Source organism: Puma concolor, chromosome A1, assembly GCF_028749965.1.
Source record: "Puma concolor isolate L17-30 chromosome A1, mPumCon1.1.hap2, whole genome shotgun sequence".
NCBI lineage: Eukaryota > Metazoa > Chordata > Mammalia > Carnivora > Felidae > Puma > Puma concolor.
In genome coordinates this window covers 132,622,605-132,646,353 of record NC_141667.1, presented here as the reverse complement: position 1 = coordinate 132,646,353, position 23,749 = coordinate 132,622,605, and the positions used below count along the sequence as shown (strand labels likewise).

The 23,749-nt window shown below is 37.9% G+C and overlaps 1 protein-coding gene across 2 annotated transcripts in view; it reads left to right on the top strand.

Annotated features, from left to right (window-relative positions):
• The window catches only part of LYRM7 (LYR motif containing 7), a 66,279-nt gene extending 42,747 nt beyond the window's left edge, over positions 1-23,532 (top strand). The window contains exon 6 of one of the 2 annotated variants that reach the window (XR_015250381.1): positions 22,402-23,532. Coding sequence is in view for 1 of the 2 variants with exons in the window: in XM_086704756.1 (XP_086560882.1) it covers positions 22,402-22,643 (242 nt within the window). In the remaining variant the exon portion in view is untranslated. The remainder of the gene's footprint in view (positions 1-22,401) is intronic. The other variant, XM_086704756.1, reaches the window with a different exon arrangement.
• Positions 23,533-23,749: the final 217 nt, after the last annotated feature.

The window sequence follows — 23,749 nt, the reverse complement described above, 5'->3', positions numbered from 1 at the left end:
TGTTTCATTGTAGAGGGAGTGATTGCAGTGTAATTGCAATTTAAAAATTCCAGTAGGATTTAGAAGCATGAAGGTGGTTTTGATCCCTTAGGCAAGAGAATTTCAATGAAATAATTGGAGAAAGTTATGCTCATGTTGATTCTACCCAAATTGATCTTTAAATTCATTGTGATCACAGTTGAAATTGCTGTAGGATTTTTTGACGAACTAATAAAATTTACTCAGAAATTTATGAGGAATAATAAAGGTCCATAAATAGCTAAATCAGCTATAACAGAAGAGTAAAATTAGATGTCCGTATGCAAAAAATGGAATTTTGATCCATACCTCACACTATATATAAAAATTAATTCAAAATTTGTCATAGACTTAAATATAAAACCAAAACTGTAAAACTTCATAAAATAACAAGAGAAAATCTTTTTGGCTTTGGATTAGACACAGATTTCTTAGATATAACACAAAATGCACCATACATAAAGAAAAAATAAGCTGGACTTTATCAAAATTAAAAAACTTTGCTCTGTGAAAGGTAACTGTAAGAGAATGAAAAGATAACCCACAGACTGGGAAAAAATATTCACACATCATAAACTGATAAAGAATTTGTATTCCAAATATATAAAGAACTCAAAATCAGGGAACAAGCTAATTTTTGAAACATAAATATTTGAAAAAATTATCAAGTTATCAAAAAAATTAAGTTATACGCACATGAAAAGATGCTCAACGTTAGTCACTAGAAATTAAAATCACAATTAGATACTGCTATACACCTTTTCTGGTAGCTAAAATTAGAATGAGTGACCATACCACAGACTGACAAGGATCTAGAGGAACTGAAATCCCCATACATTGCTGGTGGGAATGCAAAATGGCTGAACAACTTTGAAAAACTACTAAGAAGTTACACATATACTCCCAGTATAATCCACGTATTTACATAAGAAAAATGGAAGCATTTATCCACGTGGAGACTTATTTATATTATATTGCACAAGAAAGGAAACCATCAACAAGATGAAAAGATAACCTATAGAATTGGAGAAAATATTTATAAAGCATATCTCATAAGGGGCTAATATCCAAAAATATATAAAGAACTTAACTCAAGAGCAAGAAAAAAACAACCCAATTTAAAAAACAGGCAGAGGATCTGAATGTTTTTCCAAAGAAGACATACAAATGGACAACAGGTACACAAACAGGTGCTCAACATCACTGTTCAGTCAAATGCAAATCAAAGCCACAATGAGATACCACTTCATATCTCTTAGAATGGATATTATCAAAAAGACAAGAGTAAGTTTTGGTGAGAATGTGGACAAAAGGGAATCCTCGTACACTGTTGGTAGAATGTAAAATGGTGGAGCCACTCTGTAAAAACAGTATGGAAGTTTCGCAATAAATTAAAAATAAAACAACCATACAATCCAGCAATTCTATTTCTGGGTATTTATCCAAAGAAAATGAAAACACTAGCTCGAAAAGATATTTGCGCCCCATGTTCATTGTAGTGTATTTCCAGTAACCTAAGTGTCTGTCAGTGTATGAATGGATAAAGAAAATGTGGTGCAGGTATTTATATTATATAGAGAGGAATTATTCAGCCATTAAAAAATAAAATCTTGCCATTTGCCACAACATGGATGGGCCCTGAGGACATTATACTAAGTGAAATAAGTCTGAGAAAAACAAATAATGTGTGATCTCACTTATATGTGTACTCTGAAAACAAAAAGACTGAACTTATAGATACACAGAACAGATTGGTAGCTGCCAGAGGCAAGGAGTAGGGGTGGACAAAATGGGTAATCAAAGGTAGTCAAAAGGTACAACTTATAGTTGTAAAAAAAAATTAATCACAGGGATGTAATGTACAACATTACATTAATTATATATATAATTTATATATAATATATAAAAATTATATATGTATAAATTATAGATATATATATTATATAGTTATACATTAACTATAGTTAATAATATTGTATATTTCAAATATCCTAGGGAAGTAAATTTTTAAAATTCTCATCACGGGGCACCAGGGTGGCTCAGTCAGTGAAGCATCCCACTTTGGATTCTGGCTCAAGTCATGATCTCACCATCATGAAATCAGTCTCCACGCTGAGCATGGAGACTGCTTGAGATTCTCTCTTTCTCTCTCTCTCTCTCTCTCTCTCTCTCTCTCCCTCTGCCCCTCTCCCTGACTTGTGGGCTCTCTCTCTCAAAAAATTTTTTAATAAAATTAATTAAGAAAATAAAAGTGCTCATCACAAGAAAAGATAGTGCAACTATGTGTGGTGGTGACTGTTAACTAGACTTACTGTTATTCTACTTATTGTTATTGTGATTATTTCACAATACATACAAATACTGAATCATTACATTGTACACCTGAAACTAATATGTCAATTATATCTCAATAAAATAAAACCTTATTTATAGCAACTTTATTTGTAATGGCCCCAAACTAGAAACAACCCAAATGTCCATGAAGCAGATGAATGAATAAATTTTGGTATATTCCTTTGTACCAAAGGAATACTTCTCTAGAATAAAAAGAAAGGAACTATTGCTACATGCAATGAATAGATGAATCTCAAAATACTTTATTATAAGTGAAAGAAACCAGACAAAAACAAGTACATATTTTATGATACTGTTTATATAAAATTCTAGAAACTGCAAACTAATCCATAGTGGTAGAAAGCAGATCATTGGTTGCCAGAGGATGAGGGCATGGAGAGGGATGGTAGGAGGAATTCAAACCGTGTATGAGGAGACTTTGGAGATTGTAGTGATGATTTGATGGATGCGTGCACATGTATGTACAAATTTCATGTGTACATTTTAAATATGTGTAGTTACCATATATGTCAGTTATAATAAAATAAAGCTGTTAAAAAATACTATAAAGTCATAGTGATTCTAAGTGTGGTATTGGTGAAAAAACTGAAAAATGGTAGCAGTTGACCAGAAGATAGAACACAGAGATAGACCCAAATAACCCTCTGAATGTATATACTTTCTTTATTCTATACGTTCTTAATAGTTTTTTCAATGAATATCTGTGTCTGAAAGTATTTATATTCAGCCTTTCCTTTGAATAAGTTTAGTTAGGTACAGAATTTTATGCTGAGGGGCACCTCGGTGGCTCAGTCGGTTAAGTGTCCCACTTCAGCTCAGGTGATGATCTCGAGGTTCATGAGCTTGAGCCCTGCGACAGGCTCTGTGCTGACAGCTCAGAGCCTTTAGCCTGCTTGGGATTCTGTGCCTCCCTCTCTTTCTGCCCCTCCCCCATTCATGCTCTGTCTCTGTCTCTATCAAAAACAAATAAACATTAAAAAAAAATTTTTTTTAAGAATTTTATGTTGGCACCTTTTTCCTTAGCACTTCACAGATGGTGTTGTCTTTTAACCTCATTTTACTGCTGAGACATTTATTAGCAATCTAATTGCAGTCCCTTTTGGCTAATCTGTCCTTTCTTTATGATTGATTTTAAGACTTCTGTGTTTTCTTTGGTATTCTAGGTAGAGATTTTATTTTTGTTTATCCTACTCAACTTTGGTGTACTTCATCTTTCTGAAGATTCATGTCATGCTTCAATTTTGGAAATTTTTCATCCCCTATATTTTCATTAACTCACAAACATTCTCTACAGTTTTTTGCTTAGTGGGGGCTCCTATTAGGCGTCTCTCATTGTGCTTCATTCTGGTACTTTGCTCAGTTTTACTGGTTTAGTATCTGCTCTAGTTCACTATCACTTTCTTCATCAGTATCTGATCTGTTGTTTATTAACACCCATGCATTTCTCTTGTAATTTCAGTGACTATTTTTCATTTCTAGTCATAATGTTTGGTTTTTATATTAAATACACTATTCCTTTTGCACAGTGATTTGTTCTGTAATCCTAGTTCTTTATATCTTTCATCATTTAAAAATACTAATTTTATAGTCTCTCTCAGAATATTCTATCATCTGTCTAGATTGTCAATACTCCTTTTTGTTCTTGACAGTCTTTCCTCATGTGTCTTATAATTTTTTGATAATGTGTATATCTTGAATGGCAATTGTTATTTCTCTTATGATCAAATGTGGAGTTGTAAATTATGGGAGTGTTCCTCCAAAGAGATTTTATGCGTAACTTTGCCAGGTACCCCAAGAGTAACTTGGAGATTTCCATTCCACTCAGGTTATTTAGAATTGATCCTGAATCAGTGAATGGCATGGTGATTTTCTTCTCTCACCAGTGATTTTTTCCCCCACCCAGAGTCCCTGGATCTTTGCTCTCTCTCTCTGGCCTTATGAATAGTTTTTCAGTCCTCTATCATGGTACTTTGAAGGGGACTTGCTTTATACAGAGATCTCAGTTCTACTCCTTGTTACACCCAAGTCCAGGGACTCATCACCTGTGATATGCTGGAAATAAAATCTAAGCCTCTAGCTATTAAGTAAGGTCTATTTCCAGGTCACCTCACAGCCTTTTAGGCTACCTCAGTGTCACCTTACGATTACAATCTGCTTTGACTTTCAGTTCTCTTTTCTTTCTAGCAAATGGGAATTTCTTTTCATTTCCTATGAGCTCAGCCATGTAATATAAGCCAGAATGCAAAGAAATGCTAAAAGAGTAATGATGTAATGTTAAAAGGACCCACAAGCCAGAGTGAAGGAACTCTTCAGTCAAATTTGGGACAGTTTTTTTTTTTTTTTTAACATTTATTTATTTTTGAGAGACAGAGAAAGACATAGTGTGGGCGGGGAAAGGGCAGAGAGAGAGAGAGGGAGACACAGAATCCGAAGCAGGCTCCGGGCTCTGAGCTGTCAGCACAGAGCCCGACGCGGGGCTTAAACCCACAAACCGCAAGATCATGACCTGAGCTGAAGTTGGATACTTAACTAACTGAGCTACCCAGGAGCTCCAAGTTTGGGACAATTTATGGGTCAAAAATAACAATTATACTATAATGGACTTATACATAAATTAAAAATAAAATATTCTGGGGCACCTGGGTGGCTCAAGTAGGTTGATTATCTGACACTTGATCTCAGGGTTCTGAGTTTGAGTCCTATGTTGGGTATGGAAACTACTTTAAAAAATAAAATAAAAATAAATAAACATTTTATTTTTTATTTATTTTTTTTATTAAAAATTTTTTTAACGTTTATTCATTTTTGAGAGACAGAGACAGAGCATGAGTGGGGAAGGGGCAGAGAGAGGGAGACACAGAATCCGAAGTAGGCTCCAGGCTCTGAGCTGTCAGCACAGAGCCCGATGTGGGGCTCGAACTCACAAACTGTGAGATCCTGACCTGAGCCGAAGTCGGACGCTTAACCAACTGAACCACCCAGGCGCCCCTAAATAAAAATTTTAAAATGAAATAACCCATGAGTTCATTAAGACAGTCAAAGAGGGGAAGAAGGAAAAAAGGTGAGGTTTGGAGGGCTTTTTTGTTTTTTTAAGCAGACTGAACTTTTCTTTAGCTTTGAAATTTTTCAAAATTAAAAGTTGAAGTTAATTGAAATTGAATCTCATTCAGCATTTTGTTGGTGGAATGGTGAAATTCTGTATTAGCTTTAGTTCACATGTTGCCTGAGAATTCCAGATACTTTTTCTAGGAACAAACAGGTTTCTTTTTTTTTTTTTAAGATTTTGTTTTTAAGCAATCTCTATACCTAAAGTGAAGCTTGAACCCACAACCCTGATACCAAGGGTTGCATGCTCCATTGACTGAGTCAGCCAGGTGCCCCAGAAACGAACAAGTTCCTAAAATGTTAATCCAATTGTCTGAGAATCCAATGTTAATATCTCAAGGCTTCTGAGTATAAGGAATCTTATTCAACGAAATGTGATTCAGGCCTTCAGTTTATGAATCTTTTTCCTGCTATAATCCTTTTCCTAATTTCAACTGAATGCGATCTTTTTTATTTTTTCAACCAACAATAACTGAATTGCTCAGGGTCAATCTGAAAGATAGGTGCTAGAGATTCAAAGACAAGACAATCTATCAGGGAAGACCAGCAAGGAAGGAGGCAGTTGGAGTGTAATTACTGCTATATAGGGATTAAAAAGTTTTAAGTATATAAAAAGTAATTTATTAGAAAGTGGTTGGTAAAATACAATAAATACATAAGATGACGTGCTTTTAATATCTTAAAGAAGTAAACAGTTATAAAATAACTCACAGCTAACACTATTTTTAAAATATCAATTAGAATGAAAAAAGTAGGACTTTTTAAAAAAATTTAACGTTTATTTTTATTTATTTATTTTTAATTTTTTTTTAAATGTTTATTTATTTTTGAGAGAGACAGAGACAGAATGCGAGCGGGTTGGGGCAGAGAGAGAAGGAGGCACAGAATCCGGATCAGGCTCCAGGCTCTGAGCTGTCAGCACAGAGCCTGATGTGGGACTCAAACTCACGAGCTGTGAGATCATGACCCGAGCTGAAGTCAGATGCTCAACCGAATGAGCCACTGAGGCGCCACTGTTTATTTTTATTTTTGACAGAGAGAGAGAGAGAGAGAGAGAGAGAGCGCACACTCGCGAGCATGAGTGGGGGAGGGGCAGAGACAGGGAGACAGAATCCGAAGCAGGCTCCAGGCTCCGAGCTGTCAGCACAGAGCCGGATGCGGGGCTCCAACTCACAAACCACGAGATTATGACCTGAGCTGAAGTAGGTCGCTTAACTGACGGAGCCACCCAGGCACCCCAGGATTTTGTTTCCAAGAGAGGACAACTTTGCGAGATCTTAAGCTTTCTGCCACAAATCGCTTTATGTAGCATTTTTCATCCTCTTATATTTTGCTCTGGTAACAGTGAAGGTACTACTGTCATACATAAGATTCCCAGAGAAACAGACTGTGCATGTAGGAGATTTAAGTTAAGGAGTGTTCTCAGGAATAACCCCTTTGAGGGAGTATGGGAGACTTGACGGAGAGAGCTTTGGAATTAGCACACAGCTGCAAAGGAGGCCAGGAGATGAACTGGCCTTCAGAATTGTGCTGAGCTGAGGCAAGGGGACCAGACTTGCCTTTCCTGGCATCAGCAGTCATTGAGGACAGGCAGATCCCGGTGAAGAGGCATAACCTGACTGAGGCAATTCCCTTCAATCAAACAACTAGCAAGAGCAATAGTTGTGAATCCTCAGCAGTCAGCACTCCCAGGAGCTAGGGAAATGAATGACTCCTTCTGAAGGAGACATCTGGTCAGTGCACAGAATCTGCTGTACCAAATAAGGCCTTTCCATAATTAGCTCATACTTCTTGAGCAGGAAAAGCACAACTCTAAAGCTGAGCATTTTCCCTTCTGGGAAGTAAGTATCCCAGAGACCGTTTGTTACCTATTCAGACCAAAAGAAGAGAGCAAACCCACTAGAAAAGAGCTAATCACATGCTGAGATTCAAGATGAATTCATTCATGGAGTCATTTATTCATTCATTCATTCAATAAATGTCTATCTAGGATCACCTGAAGAAAAACCTACCAAAATGGGAGGAGACTGGGTTCTAGTCACAGCTCTGTCACTGAAAATGGGATCTTTGAGCAAATCATTTATCATCCCTGGACTTGTGTTTCTTTTCCTATACAATGAGATGTGTGGACTAGATTATTAGAAATATTTTAGTTGTGGGGACACCTGGATGGCTCAGTCAGTTAAGCATCCGACTTTGACTCAGGTCATGATCTCGTGGTCCATGAGTTCGAGCCCCGCATATTGACTCTTGATTTATGGCTCGAGTCATGATCTGGTAGTCGTGGGATCAAGCCCTGCATTGGCTCAGTGCTGAGTGTGGAGCCTGCTTGGGATTCTGTCACTCTTCCTCTCTCCCACTCTCCCCTGTACTCGCTAGCTTGTTCTCTCTCTCTCACAGTCTCAAAAATAAAAATAAAGAAATATTTTAGTTGTGATTAACAGAAACCCCCTTTACCTAGCTTGAGAGAAAAGAGAGAAAGAGAGGAGGCGATAGGTTTAAAGAATAAATCTGCCTCTCATAGAAGCTGGATTGAAGCTGAGCTATAGGAGCAGACTGGAGTGCTTTAGGCGATCCAGGGATGCCCTCCACCCCAGCCTCTGCACCTACTTCATTCTTTCCTACTGCTGCAGTCACTGTTTTTCAGTTCACACGAGGGAGATAATAAAATAGCAGCTCTTCTGTTTTCATTTCCTGTATTCAAGAGAGTAGCCACACCCAGGCTAAAATCCCTTGGTCTGAGTTCCAGATTGTCTGAGAACAGTGCTTGTTGGCCTTATTTGTATGAAGGAAACAACCTCTGATTCAAATAACTGTGGCTAAGTGAGGAACCTGGTGGAGAGAGAAGTTTCCAGAAAATATTTAGGACAGTGTTCCATGACAGCCAACTTGTACACTGCTGTTTACACTAAAATCCTATGATTTGATTAAGCAATTACCTAAGTGAAATTTGATTCACTTTCCACTGATTCTTAAATGATGCTTTAAACTGTCATTTAACAATTATGGTGGTTGGGGAGCCTGGGTGGCTCAGCTGGTTAAGCGTCCAACTTTGGTTCAGGTCATGATCTCATGGTTTATGAGTTCAAGACCTGCATCAGGGCTTAGGACTCTCTCTCTCCCTCTCCCCCCACTTATGTTCTCTCTCTCAAAATAAATAAGTAAACTTAAAAAAAGTATGGTAGTTAATTAAAATACACAAATTGTGAATGGGAATTTGACAATTCAATGAGGGAGGTTGAAACCTAATTCTCTGAGCAAAATGCATTGACAACTTCACTGTTCTATTTAGACCCATACAAAACTGACAGTGTTTACCTGGTAATAAAATATCAAGAAATGCAAAAATAATGTTTTCAGAAGAGGAATGTGAATGTTTAAAACACCTGGACTAAAGATGTTTTTTCTTTTTTAATTTTTAAAAATGTTTATATATTTTTGAAGGAAAGAGAGACAGAATGTGAGCTGGGGAGAGGCAGAGAAAGAGAGAGGGAGACACAGAATCTGAAGCAGGCTCCAGGCTCTGAGCTGTCAGCACTTAACCAACTGAGCCACCCAGGTGCCCCTAAGATGTTTTTTCTTGATTCGTGATTGGTATGTGGCTTAAACCAATTTCTGATATTTATTTACAATGAAGGTTATATCCTATAACCAGGAGTGTAGCTGTCATTAAGAGTTTGTGAAGTGATTGACAGAAAGGGGCTATAGACGTGGGGTGAGGATACAGTCTTTAGGTAGAGGACACAATCATTTGCACTAAAATAGTACTTTGTGCAAACTTCCCTGATCTTCGGGTCCCCAAAACTGCCAATGAAATGACCTGACTTGGGGCATGATTCAATTAGGTCCTCAATAATTCCATTCCCTCTCATATTAGGGAACTTTATACCACATTAATCCTTCCAAACCATTCTGAAAACACTCACTAAATGACTGCATAGGGAAGATTCACTGGAGAAGTTGATATTGATTCACTCAGTCTTATCTTAAATACTCATGAAACACCTAAGGGGTAGCTCAGACTGGGTGAATCAATATCAACTCCTGTGAACAACCCCGAAGCAGGATCAGGGCATCTGTCTGCCAAAGGTCTATTCCTATATCAGGTTTTCACTGAAACAAGGAAATAGAAAAATTAGATAATTATTTGGTAATTCGGTCACCATCTAGAGTATGAGTTGGCAAACTATGGCCATCAGGCCAAATCTAGCCCTCCACCTAGTTTTGTAAATAAAGTTTGACTGGAATACTACCAGGCCCATTCATTTACATGTCGTCTGTAGCTAGATTTTTTTTGTTTGTTTTGTTTTTTGCTATAGCAGCACACTGTAGGAACAGTGAGTAGTTGGGACAGAAATTATATGACCCAGAAAGTCTAAAATAATATTTATAAGCTTATTTTGTTTTTCATGTAATTTCTACACCTAACATGGGACTTGACCTGATGACCCGAAGATCAAGAATTGCTTGCTCTACTGACTGAGTCAGCCAAGTGTCCCTACTATCTTGTTCTTTACATAAACAATTTGCCAACCCAAGTCTAAAGATAAATTAATTTTCTTATATTATCTGTATTGGCAATCCAGAGCATTCCAAATTATTCACACGATTATATACAGTTCTTTTAAAGACTTATGTTTTCTGAATGTGCCTTCTCATATAGGCCTGTGTCAAAAGTATGATTGAGAAAATATGTTCTCAATAAATGGTAGTGGGTGAGTAGGATATTAATAGCAAAAAAACTATTGGACCATATCTCACACCATACTAAAAAATCCACTCGAAATGTTGTGTAGATATAAACATAAAAGAGAAAACAAAGTTTTTAAAGGAAAAATAGAATATCTTTATGACTTTGGGGTACGCAAGAATTTCTTGGACACAAATATCAATCATAAGGGGAAAATGATCATTTGGGCTATGTTAAACTTAAGAACCTCTTTGCCAAAGACACATTAAGAAAACGAATAGGCAGATTACAGAGTGAAAGAAGGTATTTGCAGTACATATATCTGATTCACATCCAGAATGTGTAAAGAATTCCTCCAAATCAGTATACAAAAGATATAACATTAGAAAAATGGGCATAAGACTTGAATAGATCTCCACATCTCCAAAAGGGGATTCTAATTAGTCAATTAACCTGAAAAAAAGGTATTCAACTATATTACTCATCATGGAAATGGAAAATACAAGGGGAAGGCAATATCACTACATGCCCACCAGAATGACTAAAATGTAAATAACAGATAATAACAAGAGTTGACAAGGATGTGGAGCATCTGGAGCTTTCATATGTTGCTGACCACAGTGCAAATTGGACCAACTTTGGAATTCTGTTTGTCAGTGTTTACTAAAGCTGGACATATGCATATCCTATGACCCAACGTTTGTACTTTGAGTTATGGAACTATGTTTACCAAAGACATACAAATATGGTTACTAATATTTTAGCCCAAACTGGAAACAAGCTATTAAAGTATTGCTAATGCTCGGTATTTTGATTAAAGTGGGGGATTGCACAGTGTTTACTTTGTGAAAATTCATTGAGCTTACGCACTTGGAATTTGTGTGCTTTTTCTGTATACATGTATATTATGCTAACAATAAAGATTTTCACTTAAAAGGAAAGTGAAAAAAACAAACCATGCAGTTTACATTAAATCATTACCCCCTCCCTGTGATCTTGGCATAGTTACTTGAACACAACACTTATATGAAACACACAAAAAAATTTTGTTCCTGGTAATGGTATAAATTAAACAAGTAAGTAAAGCCCACAATTCTGTTATATTTCAAGATTTAAAAACTATCAACTACCAGGGCACCTGGTTGGCTCAGTCAGTAGAGCATGCGACTCTTGATCTTAAGGTTGTGAGTTTGAGCCCCACATTGGGGTAAAGATTACTTAAAAATAAAATCTTTTAAAATAATTAATTACCATTTAATTCTGGGAAGCTCCCAGTAGCTTCTTATATAAGCCCACATTTGTTGCTTATTGTGAATATACCTCAGTATCCTTTTCAGAAGAATAAAATTCTGTTTGCACTAAAAATAAAGTCTGGCCATTTTTTCCAGGAACTATAGCACTTTATTACTTCCTTCCACAATAATGAACAAGTAAGACTAAACTGAGATGGGTCATTAACTTTTGTACTTGGAACTTGGGCTGTTAAAATGTCGTTTGCCAAAACATCATGTGGCTCTGATACACACACAATGCAGGAAAAGAAAAGTCGTGGGTTGCCACAGTAACTGTAATGTAGGTATCTATTGGAATAAGGTTTTGATTATTTCTGCTTGTGACCACTCTAATTCCTCTATATTTTATATCAATATGCCTGAGTAATAGTTGATATAGGAATTACTTCGAAGTATTGAATTTCTGTAAGTGTAAGCTGTCAGTACATAATGTTCTTTCTGCTCATACACTTGCATTTAATTATGTCATTTGTTTTAGGAATAGCCCTATTTTAAAAATACTTTTACTTTTTTTCTCAGAAAAGATTTCCAAGCAGGCAGCACATAACACCTATTTCCATCTGCAACAGCACATTTTAGCTAATGTGATTCTGTGGCACCTTGATAGAATATCCTATTATAGATGTAGAAAATGAGGTAGAATGACAGAAGGTAATAAATTATTTAAGATCACAAAGCAAATCAGGGCAGAACTATTACTGGAATTTTGCTCAGGATGAGCCATTCATCAAGTGATATTTTTGTGAAACACGTGCTATGGCCTAATTACTAGGGCACAGTTCTACATTATGGGTGTGTGTGTGTATATTCAGCTCTAATCTCCCAAGTTATACAGACTTGTTCGTGTGTCTCCAAGGCCAAAATGTTTCCAAGAGTACCTCATCTGTGGCTAAATATCTGGTCATCCATCCTATCTCCCCATGTATTAGGGTTCTCCAGAGAAACAGAAGCAGTATCTGTTATGGAGGCTAATCACCAGCTACCGTCTCCAAACTGGAGGATCAGGAAGGCCAGTAGTGTCCTTCAGTCCAACCCAAAGACCTGGGAATAGGATGGCATTTGGGGATCCCAACAGTGTCCGTCCTGATCTAAGTCTAAAAGCCTAAGGAGTCAGAGTGCCAATATCTGACAACCAGTAAAGGTGGATGTCTCAGCTCAAACAAAGAGTGAATTCATCCTTCCTCTACCTTTTGTTCTATTCATGCCCTCAATGCATTGGATGATGCCCACCCACATTGCTAAAGGAGATCTTTATTCAGTTTACTGTTCAAATCCTAATCTCTTCCAGAGACACCCTTACAGATACATCCAGAAATAATGTTTTACCAGCTGAGATTTCCTAGTTCTCCAGAAATAATGTTTTACTAACATCCTTTAGCCCAGTGAAGTTGACACATAAAATTAACCATCACACCCAGCTAAATCAATATTGATTAACAACCTTCACTAAGCAAAGCATAGCACTAGATACTAGGCAAAATACAGAAGGAGCAAGAAATGTGACCTCACCCTCAGAGTTTAAAATGTAATGGGATTCTCTTGTGTGAGAACACTATGATTGAGGAAAAAGAAGAAGAAAACCAAAACAAACAAAAAACAAGCAACCCCAGAATACTCACTGTGTTTTTCCAGAGGATGGAATGGAGGTCTCAGGGACTACTTCTATTACAGGATGGAGAAGCTTCATGCCTAACAGAGTATCTTCTGACTTCTTTGTTTCATTTATCCTCCTCTACAAACAATTTCTAAAGGAAAGAGGAAAATGATTCGGTTAACTTATACAAATAAATTTTTCTTTCACACCTTTTTTTCCTGTATTTGCAGCCCTCTTTTTTCACACTACCCATCAGCTCTTTTCCATAAGTGAATCGTGTAAATTTAATATTTTATTAGTTGTTAAAAATTGTTATTGAAAAGAACATTGCAAGTTATCATTGATTCATATATATACATGAAGTCAGAAATCATTTAAATAACTAAATTCTACCTGAAGAATATTCAAAATAAACATTGTGTAAGTTACCATTTTAGTGTGATAAGGCAGTTAGTAATATGAATAATATATCACTCCCCAAACCTTTCAAACAGCTCTGATTCATCATTGCATAATGCTCATGTGGATGAATGCTCCGGGAAAGAGTAACTGAGTTTTTCTACCTTAGTATGTCTATGAAGCTGAGAAATTTCTGCTCAATTTTCATTATTGGGATAGAATCTCATAACGCAAAGATGAAACAGATTTTTCACAAATAGAATAAGAAGTGCTTAGCAATCCAAAAGTCCCTAAGTCCTGAGATTCCAGATGAGGCAAGAACACAGCTTTGCCACTAATTTTGTGTGGAGGTTCAGGTTGTCTAACCTCTCTGTGTCTCAGCTTCCTCATCTGTAAAGGGAAAATAATAGTCCCTACTTCAGATTAATTAATACATTTTAACTACTGAGGGCATGCCTGGCTGGCTCAGTCGGTAGAGCATGTAACTCTTTTTTGGGGGGGTCATGAGTTCTAGCCCCATGTTGGGTGTGGACTCTACTTTAAAAAAATAAATAAAATATTTTTTAAAAAACCATTGTAACTACTTAGAACAGTGCCCGGCACATTGGAAATTCTTAATATGCCATCTATTATTTGCATTATCTGATAATGACACTGAATCAAAAGAAACCAGAGCTATTTCTAAATGACACATAAAAGAAACAAAATGAATGGAGATGAAGACCCACACATTACTGAATTTGCCTTTGCATTTCTACTGTGTGTCTGTTGCAGATGAGTACCCTCCAGTCCCATTTTGGCCTGAGATGACACACTATCTGCTTCTTGTCCATCTGCTTTATATCAGCAGTCTTCTTTAACAGAGCGACATGTGGGCTGGCATGGACACAGGAGGAGGACATGAATGTGGGACGTGGCACCTTTAATTTCTCAATACCATGCCCAGTGATTCCCTCAGAAAGACAGATACAAATGACAATATCATTTTCTACCAAAGAAGTCTTTGCTTCTTACTCTGCTTGCTGCCAAGCTTCCAGATCTGTCCCATATTCAAGTCTCCAGACCAGCCCCCCTTAAAGGTACAATAGCGCTAACTCATTTCTTAGCTAGTGCTAACGTAATTAAATCATCGTCACCCCATCCGTTTTTTTTAAAAATAGCATATTATCTTCTCTCCTTCTTCCTAGCACTGTTTCTTAGCTAATTTACTCGAATCATCATCACCCTATCCACTTCCTTAGAATAGAAAATTGTTTCTTTTTCCTTTGTAGTCCTAAATGGAACGCAATTGATTGTAAAATGCAATTCTTTCTTTCATCCTGATGTTTTAATCTAACCTGGAGCATCTTCACCCCAGAACTGAATGTCAATGACCATTAGAAAAATGGTCTTTGGTGGGGGCGGCTGGGTGGCTCAGTCAGTTAAGCGTCCAACTTCAGCTCAGGTCATGATCTCGCTGTCCATGAGTTCGAGCCCCACGTCGGTCTCTGTGCTGACAGCTCAGAGCCTGGAGCCTGCTTCGGATTCTGTGGCTCCCTCTCTGTCTGCCCCTCCCCTGCTCATTCTCTGTCTCTCTCTGTCTCAAAAATAAATAAAAACATTAAAAAATATTTTTTAAATAAAAAGAAAGAAAAATGGTCTTTGGCCTTCTTTGGCCTTCCCCAAATATGTCTGGGGCATGGACTGCACTATGGGGACTAGACATGTGTCTGCAGGATGAGTACTGGCAGGAGGATGTCTGGGGGCACAACTGCCAACTTGGACAGGTAACTTTCCATTGATCTGACAAACATTTTGCTTTCTTGTGATCAATATTATAAGTCAGATTAAAAAATTTAATTTTCTACATAAAACAAAAACTCCCCTGAAACGGCTTGTTACGGTAGATGAACTCTTCTTGTTCTGTTTAAAGGCAGTCAGATCTTTTCTGATCTTATCTAGATCTTATCCCCTCTCTCCCAGTAACAGACATCTCTCCAGTCATTCATGCTCCGTGGTTCATGTTATCGTTTCTTCCCACTCCACTAAATCCTTTCCATCAGCCTACAAGCATGCTATTATTTCTATCATCTTCAGTAGAATGAACAAAAGCCTTCTTTTGACTTACTTTCCCTCCATCTACTGCCCATTTTCTTTACAGTTAAATTTCTTTTTTTTTTTGTTTTTTTTTGTTTTTTTTGTGTGTGTTTTTTTTTGTTTTTTTTAATTTATGTATGAAATTTATTGTCAAATTGGTTTCCATACAGCACCCAGTGCTCATCCCAAAAGGTGCCCTTCTTAATGGCTATCTGTAAATTCTTTCTCCAGTTTTTTCCTTCCCACTTCCTTGAATCTACTCCGATAGGCTTTTGCCCACACTGATGCACCACATTTCTTTGTGTTAAGGCCATCAAATGACCTCATTTGATCATTCCAATCATCAATTCTCAGTCCTCGTCTTACCTGACTAGCAGCATTTATGACACTGATCATTCCTTCCTCTTTGATGTACTTTCTTCACTTTTCTTCCAGGACCCCACACTCTTGGTTTTCCTCCTCCCTCCATGGCTATTTCTTCTCAGCCTCTGGCTAACCTAGCCTCTTCCCTCTCTAACCCCTTAGTGTTAGAGTATGCCTCAGGATCAATCATGGGTCCTTTCTTCTTTTCTGTCCACATTCACTCCGCTGATGATCTCATCTGTTCTCTGGGCTAAAAATGTCTCTTCTAATCTGACAACTCCCAAATGTATCTCTCTAGCTTCGATCTTTCTCTTGAATTCCTGACTTACAAATCTAACTGCCTATTCAGTATCTCCATTTGAATATCTAATAGGAATCTCAAACTTTACAGGTCTCAGATGGAGCTCCAGATCACACTATTCAAACCTGGCCCATCTGGAGCCTTCTCCATCCTGGCATCTTGACATCCTGGACAACTCTGTCCTTCCATCTGCTCAGGTCAAAAATCTTAGAGTTAGGGGCGCCTGGGTGGCTCAGTTGGTTAAGCATCCAACTCTTGATTTCAGCTCAGGCCATGATCTCATGGTTTCTGAGTTTGAGCCCTGGGTCAGGCTGGGCACTGACAGTGTGGAGTCTGCTTAGGATTCTAAATCTTTATTCATTTTTTTATTTATCCTTAAGATAAACAAACAAACAAACTTAAAAAAAGAACAGCTTTAAAAAAAAATCTTAGAGTTAGCTTTGACTGTTGTGTATCTCTCCCATCCAATTTGTCAAGAATTCCTAGTTGGCTCTCCCTTCTAATATTTGCAGAATCAAACTACTCACTACTCCTTGGTGACTGCCCTGATTTAAGCCACTGTCCTCTCTCACCTGGACTAACCCTGTAACCTCCTCACTGTGTCTCTTCCTATAACCTAAACCCCATGTTAGTAGCCAGAATGAGCTTTAAAAATGTAGGACAGACCATGTCGTTTCTTCAAAATCCTCAAATAATTTTCCATTTTACTCAGCAAAGAAGCAAAGCTCTTACAACAAGTAGAGTAAGAGCAACTCTTATAACAACAAAAGTAAGAGCAAAACTCTTACTACAAGGTCCTACTTAATCTGGTATCCCATTATCTCTCTGACTTTATCTCTTTCTACTCTACTTTTCACCCACTGGCTTCCTTGCTATTACTCCATCACTCCAAACACGCTCTGGCTCTGGCTATGCCATCTGACTGAAATGTTCTTTCCCTTAGCTAACTTCCTCTGTTTCTCCCCGTCTTCCCTGAGTGACACACCATTCTCAACGAGACTCGCCCTAACCCCCTGGTTTACTACTACAGCTGTGCCCACGCATGGATGCACACACACTGGTTCAACACATATACATATACCACTGGCACTTATGACTATCCTAATGCTATTATACCATTCTCTTTTTTTCTGCAGTCGTCCTCTGCTAATATGGGATATACTTATTATAAATATTTGTTATTTATTGTCTGTATTCTCACTAAAATGTAAGCTGCTTGAGGGTAAAGATCCTTGTTTTATTCCAGACTGGAAGCATCTGTATAATATATGTATTTGACGAATAGTTGATATTATAGAAGACTTGTTTCTCTATGATAAAGCCAAAGGAGAATTTTTTAAATGCTGTAGTGGCATAGCCATCCTCCATATTTTAGTGTGGGATGCAGCCCACAGCTACCACTGGATCTCTTTGCATTCACTGGTGGAGCCACAAGCTAATGCATCTTCGAGAACATGTATTTGAACTGTGTTCATGAATGGAGTTCAAACTGAGTGGAAAACTGGATAAAAGAAAAGTGGATTATGCAACTCCTGGAAGAAGTATGGCACAGTATCAAGGAAGGAAGCCTAGCGTGATAAACTAAACTAAGTAATAAGGGCTGCCATTTCAAGAGGATTTCTGGGTGCAGTGCAATGCGTAGGACACAACTTCCACTTATATACGCTCTATTGCCGTCCCAGTCACAAGTGTGGAGGATGTACAAGGACAGAGAAGCGTGTGAATAATGGTAAAGAGTCCTTAAACCATGTAACACCTCAGGCCCCAAGAAGTCCTGATGTGGGATTCTACAGGAGGAAGAAAACAGAAGAGGAAACTGTTTCCCTACCTATTTTAGAAATGAAAGGTGAGCACTAGCAGCCTGGGGCAGAGTGGGGGTGATGGTGACGCATGCTGACCGGCCAGAGAGGACAGCCATGGTAGAAGCAGGAGCTGAAGCAGAAGGTGCAACAATGGGGTAGGTCAGAGCAGCATAGCACGGAGAAGGAGCATCCAGGGAGAGTGACAGCATCTGGGGCAGCCCCAGCCCACGTGGAGGGACCAAGAGGGGCACCTAGGGCAGCAGCACCAGTATAAGCATCAGCCTGAGGGGAGAGGAGTAGGGGCCCAGGTGAAGCAGCGTGACAGGCACAACAGGCATGCAATGTAAAGCAGTGGCTGCTGTTTGAACGGTGACTTAGGTGGAGCCATGGGTGACAGTTCAGAGTAGAGCCGTGGTGTCCCCTCAGCTAAGTGAAATAAGTCAGTCAGAGAAAGACAAATAACATATGATTTCACTTATATGGGGAATTTGAGAAACAGAATAAATGAACAAAGGGAAAAAAAAGAGAGAGAAATCAGAACACAGACCCTTAACTATAGAGAACAAACAAATGGTTACCAGAGGGGAGGTGGGGTGGGAAGATGGGAGAAATAGGTGAAGAGGATTAACGCTGAGTAACATACAGAAGTGTTGAAACACTATATTGTACACCTGAAGTGAATACAACACTGCATGTTAACTACACTGGAATTAAAATTTTTTAAAAATAGTGATAATAATACTCCCTTTATCAGATGTGGTCTTACAAAGAAGTAGGGCTTTATAGTTATAAAATGTAACTTCCATATTTGGTAGCTCATGACACAATGTCAGGTTGGGTACATTTGTTTTATAAACCTAGATTAAACATTAATTTATGGAATTTAATTTTATTTTGGACTTTTATGTTTCAATCTACATTAAGTTTTCTTGCTAAGTTTAAGTAAAGGTATGGATATACATAGTAAACGCATGAAGGAACGGAATATTTTGTTAGAGGTGCACAACTTAACTTCATGCTTAGTAACTGTATGAGACCTATCTTTCATTGTCTGCCCAACCTGCAGCACCATATAAAGAATCAGCCCCACAGACTATAAACATAGAGCAGCCTTGGTCCCTGGTGGCTTTCTAGTTCCCATGAAATCCATTGGAATTTTGGCTTCAGTCTCTGTTTTCCGTGTGACTTACGCCCTTCGTCCGAGTTATTCAAAGGCTCTATTCTCTTTAATAAAAGGCATTTGACCTAAAAGTAATTAAGGATACCTCAATTTTTCTGAGTGCAAACACAGGCAGCCTAGCTTCTCACCTTCTTTCAGGGTGTACGTTCTTGTTACAGACTGTGTCCCTGCCCCCCCCCCCCCGCCCCCACAAATTCATACTGAGGCCCTAAGCCTTGTGCAGCTGTATTTAGAGAGGGCACTCAAAGGAAGTAATTGAAGTTGAATGAGGTCATAAGGGCAGGGCCCTGATCCTTTAAGATCAGTTTCCCTTATACAAAGACACCAGAGGGCCCTCTCTGAAAAATCCTTCAGATAGCATTTATAAGCATGCAATTGATTTTGGTGTAATATAGCACCAAGAAGTGTTGCCAAGCATCCTTTTTTTTTTTTTTTATTGACAATTCTCTTACCTTCTTTTAACTCCTTATAATTCATTTCCTTTTAATTATCCTGTTGCTTGGACTAAGGCTTCCAGTGCAATATTCCTTGGAAAGCGGTAAGGGCAGGCATCTTTGTCCTATTCTTGTCTTCACAGGAAAATCTCTTAAAGTTTCACCACTATTAATGATGTTTGTTGCAGGCTGATGGATACTTATATCACTTATTAACCAGTTGGAAAAATAGAAACCATTTTAGGAATGTCAAACAGAGGGTAGTTAACACAGAGAACTAATTACAAAATAGTTGAAATGACAGAGGAGCAAAAAGGTGAAAGTGCTTCTCAGAGCCCAGGAATGCTGTACTGCTGGGCAGCTGGGGCCCAGCTGGTGCAGCTGCTAGGGCCGGGAGCAGAAGGCAACCAATGGCTTCTTTCCCTCTGCCACCTTTTAAATCCTCACCATTGTCTCCCATTGGCAGAACCTAACCAAACAACAGCAAGGGAACAAGGGAAATAGAATTGTCAGCCTTCCAGCCTCCTGTGACAGAAAGAGAAAAAGCAAGTGCAGGAATAAAGCTGACAGCTAAAAGTCAAAAAAGCCTGCACAGTACCCTTCAGATTAGGAAAGTTTTTGTCCATTCATAGTCATGTAAGAGTTTTTTCATGTTTGTTGTACCAAATGAGATGATTAAATGGCTTTTTCTTTTTATTTATTTATTTAACATTTATTTATTATTGAGAGATAGAGCATGAATAGCAGAGGGGCAGAGAGAGAGGGAGACACAGAATCTGAAGCAGGCTCCAGGCTCTGAGCTGTCAGCACACAGCCCGACACAGGACTCAAACCCACAGGCTATGAGACCATAACCTGAGCTGAAGTCGGATGCTTAACCGACTGAGCCACCCAGGTGCCCCAAATGGTTTTTTCTTTTTAAATCTTTTAACGAGTACAACAAGGAAATTATGTTAAATATCTTATTGTTGAATGTGCTTTGCATTTCTGCTGTAAAACCTTTTTGATCATGATGTATTTGCTTCTTTTTTTTAATGTTTTTATTTATTTTTGAGAGAGTGCAAGCAGGGGAGGGGCAGAGAGAATGGGAGACAGAGGATCAGAAGCCAGCTCTGTGCTGACAGCAGAGAGCCCGATGTGGGGCTTCAACTTATGAACTGTGAGATCATGACCTGAGCCAAAGTCAGACACTCAACTGAGTCACCAGGTGCCCTGATCATGATGCATTTGTAAACATATAAAAATATGTGCGTTTTCTGTGTATGAATGTATATGCATGATTTCATTTGCTAACATTTTTGTTTGGGGCTTTTCATGTATGTTTATCCGCAAGATTGGCCTTTCATTTTCATTTCTCCATTCTGTTCTTGTGTAACTCTGTATTAAAGTTACATTAGTTGTTTCTTTTTCCTACTTTTGTATTCTATCATAAATTAACTGTTATTTGAAGTTTGTTCTCTTTTTTAATCTCATATAAACTCTAAACCTAGTGCTTTAAATGAGAGTAATGGTTTCAATTAATGGTTTATGGTCATTCATATTTTTCTTTCTTTTTGAATCTGTTTCTGGAATATTTTTCTAGAAAATCATCTTTTCTTAAGGTTTTTCAATTTAATAGCATAAAATTGTTGATATATTTTATTATGATTTTTAAAATCCCAACTCTGTCAATTAACTTTTGCTGCAAAACGTGGTGGCTTAACATTTATTATTATTATTATTCTGTGAATTGACTGGATGGTCTCTGGGCCAGCTTGGGGAGTCAATGGTCTAAGATGGCTTTTCTCACATCTCTGCTGGTTGGCAGGCTGGACAATCTGGAAGGGCCTATCTGAAGTTTCCTTTTCTTTTACTTTTTTAAAAAAACTTTTTAAAGTTTATTTATTTATTTTGAGAGAGTCAGAGACAGTGCAAGTGGGGGAGGGACAGGGAAAGAGAGGGAGAGAGAGAGTTCCAAGCAGGCTCCGGGCATTGGCTCCGGGCTGCCAGCTCAGAGCCAGATATCAGGCTTGAACTCACGAAACCCTGAGGTCATGACCTGAGCCAAAACCAAGAGTCTGACACTTAACCGACTGGGCCACCCAGACGCTGCTTCTTTTTTTTTTACTTATGACTTAATCAGTTCACATTCATTGCAATTTCTGACATATTTGATTTTTTACTACCTGTCCCATTTTGTGCTTTTCATTTGTTTCTTCCTTTTTGTCTTCTGCTGAAGTTTTCTTCTTTACCGCAACTTTTCTTTACCCCAACTCTATTTCAGAATTATACATTTTATGTCTGTTTTGTTAGTGGTTACTTGGACTTGTATCCTGCATAGACGTCTTTAAAAAATCTGCTTTAAAACTGTGTCTACCTGCCTTCTAACTAATCCTCATCACTGTGTTTCTGCCTAACTTCCAGCATCTTCCATATTATTGTTCTCTTATATTTTGGTTTATCTTTAAATCACTTGGGTTTTTTTTTTAATGTTTATTTGAGAGAGAGAGAGAGAGAGAGAGAGAGAGAGAGAGAGAGAATACACATGCCAGTAAGGGAGGGCCAGAAAGAGGGAGACAGGATCCCAAGTGGGTTCTGTGCAGACAGCAGAGAGCCCTATGTGGGGCTCAAACTCACAAACCGTGAGATCATGATCCGAGCCAAAGTCAGACGCTTAACTGACTGAGCCACCCAGGCACCCCTAAATATCTTGTGTTTTGACTAGGCTGTACATAGTAAAAACAATTTTTTTCAAAGCTACAAAAAGCTATGCAGTGAAAGATTTTTTCCCATCTCTGTCTCTTGCCTTCAAGGCCCCCTCCTCTGTGCAGGCAACCATTCGTACCAGTTTCTTGTATATCCATCTGGAGGCAGAATACTCGTAGACAAGCATATAAGGTGTGTACGTAGTATTTTCTTTTCTCATGTAAATGGTGGTATAGAACCCATACTGTTCTACATGTTTTTTCATCCAAAAATACTTCTTCCAGATTATTTCGTATCAGTAAATATACAACTTTCTCATTCCTATAATAATTTATATAATTATTTATAATATATTATAAATATATTTTATATTACACATGTAAATAAGTTATAATATAATGGCTTTATAATTCTTATTATAATATCCATTACATGCCTGTATCATAATGTATTTCACAAACACCTACAGGTTGCTTAATGTTTTGCTACTAAAAACAATATTAAAGTGAGCATATTTGCATAAACATCATTTTGCATATATGTGTATATATCTGTAGGATAAATTCCTCAAAGGGCATGTATCACAGGGCATGTACGTCTTAATTTCAGCAAATTATTCTACAAATGCATTTCAATGCTTTCCTATGGCTGCTCCCTTAAAATTTCCTGTTCCAAAAGTGTTGGTGACCCTGTGTGGAAAAGGATGTGGAGAAAAGGGAACCCTCATGAACTGTTGGTAGGAATGCACATCAGTGCAGCTGCTATGGAAAACAGTATGGAAGTTCCTCAAAAAAATTAAAAATAGAACTCCCATATGATCCAGCAATTCCACTTCTGGGTATTTGTCTGAAGAAAATGAAAACACTAATTTGAAAAAGATAGTGCACCTCTATGTTTATAGCAGCATTATTTACAAAGATATGGAAATAACCTAAGTGCTTATTGATGGACAAATGGATAAAGAAGATGTGATATATATATATATATATATATATATATATATATATATATCACACACACACACACACACACACACACACACACACACACACTTCTCAGCCATAAGAAGAATGAAAGCCTGCCATTTGTGACAGCACGGATATACTTTGAGGGTATTATGTTAAGTGAAATAAGTTATAAAGAGAACCACAAATACTGTATGATTTCACTTGTATGTAGAATCTTGAAAAAAAAAATGAACAAACCAAACAAAATAGAACTCATAGATACAGAGAATAGATTGGTGGTTGCCAGAGGGGAGGCAGTTGGGGGGTGGGCAAAAAGGGGGGTGAGAGGGGTCAAGAGGTACAAATTTCCAGTTATACAATAAGTAAGATATGGGGATATAATGTACAGCATGGTGACTGTAATAATAATATTGCATGGCATATTTGAAAGTTGCTCAGAGATTAAGTCTTAGAAGTTCTCATCACTAGGAAAGAAAATCTGTAATTT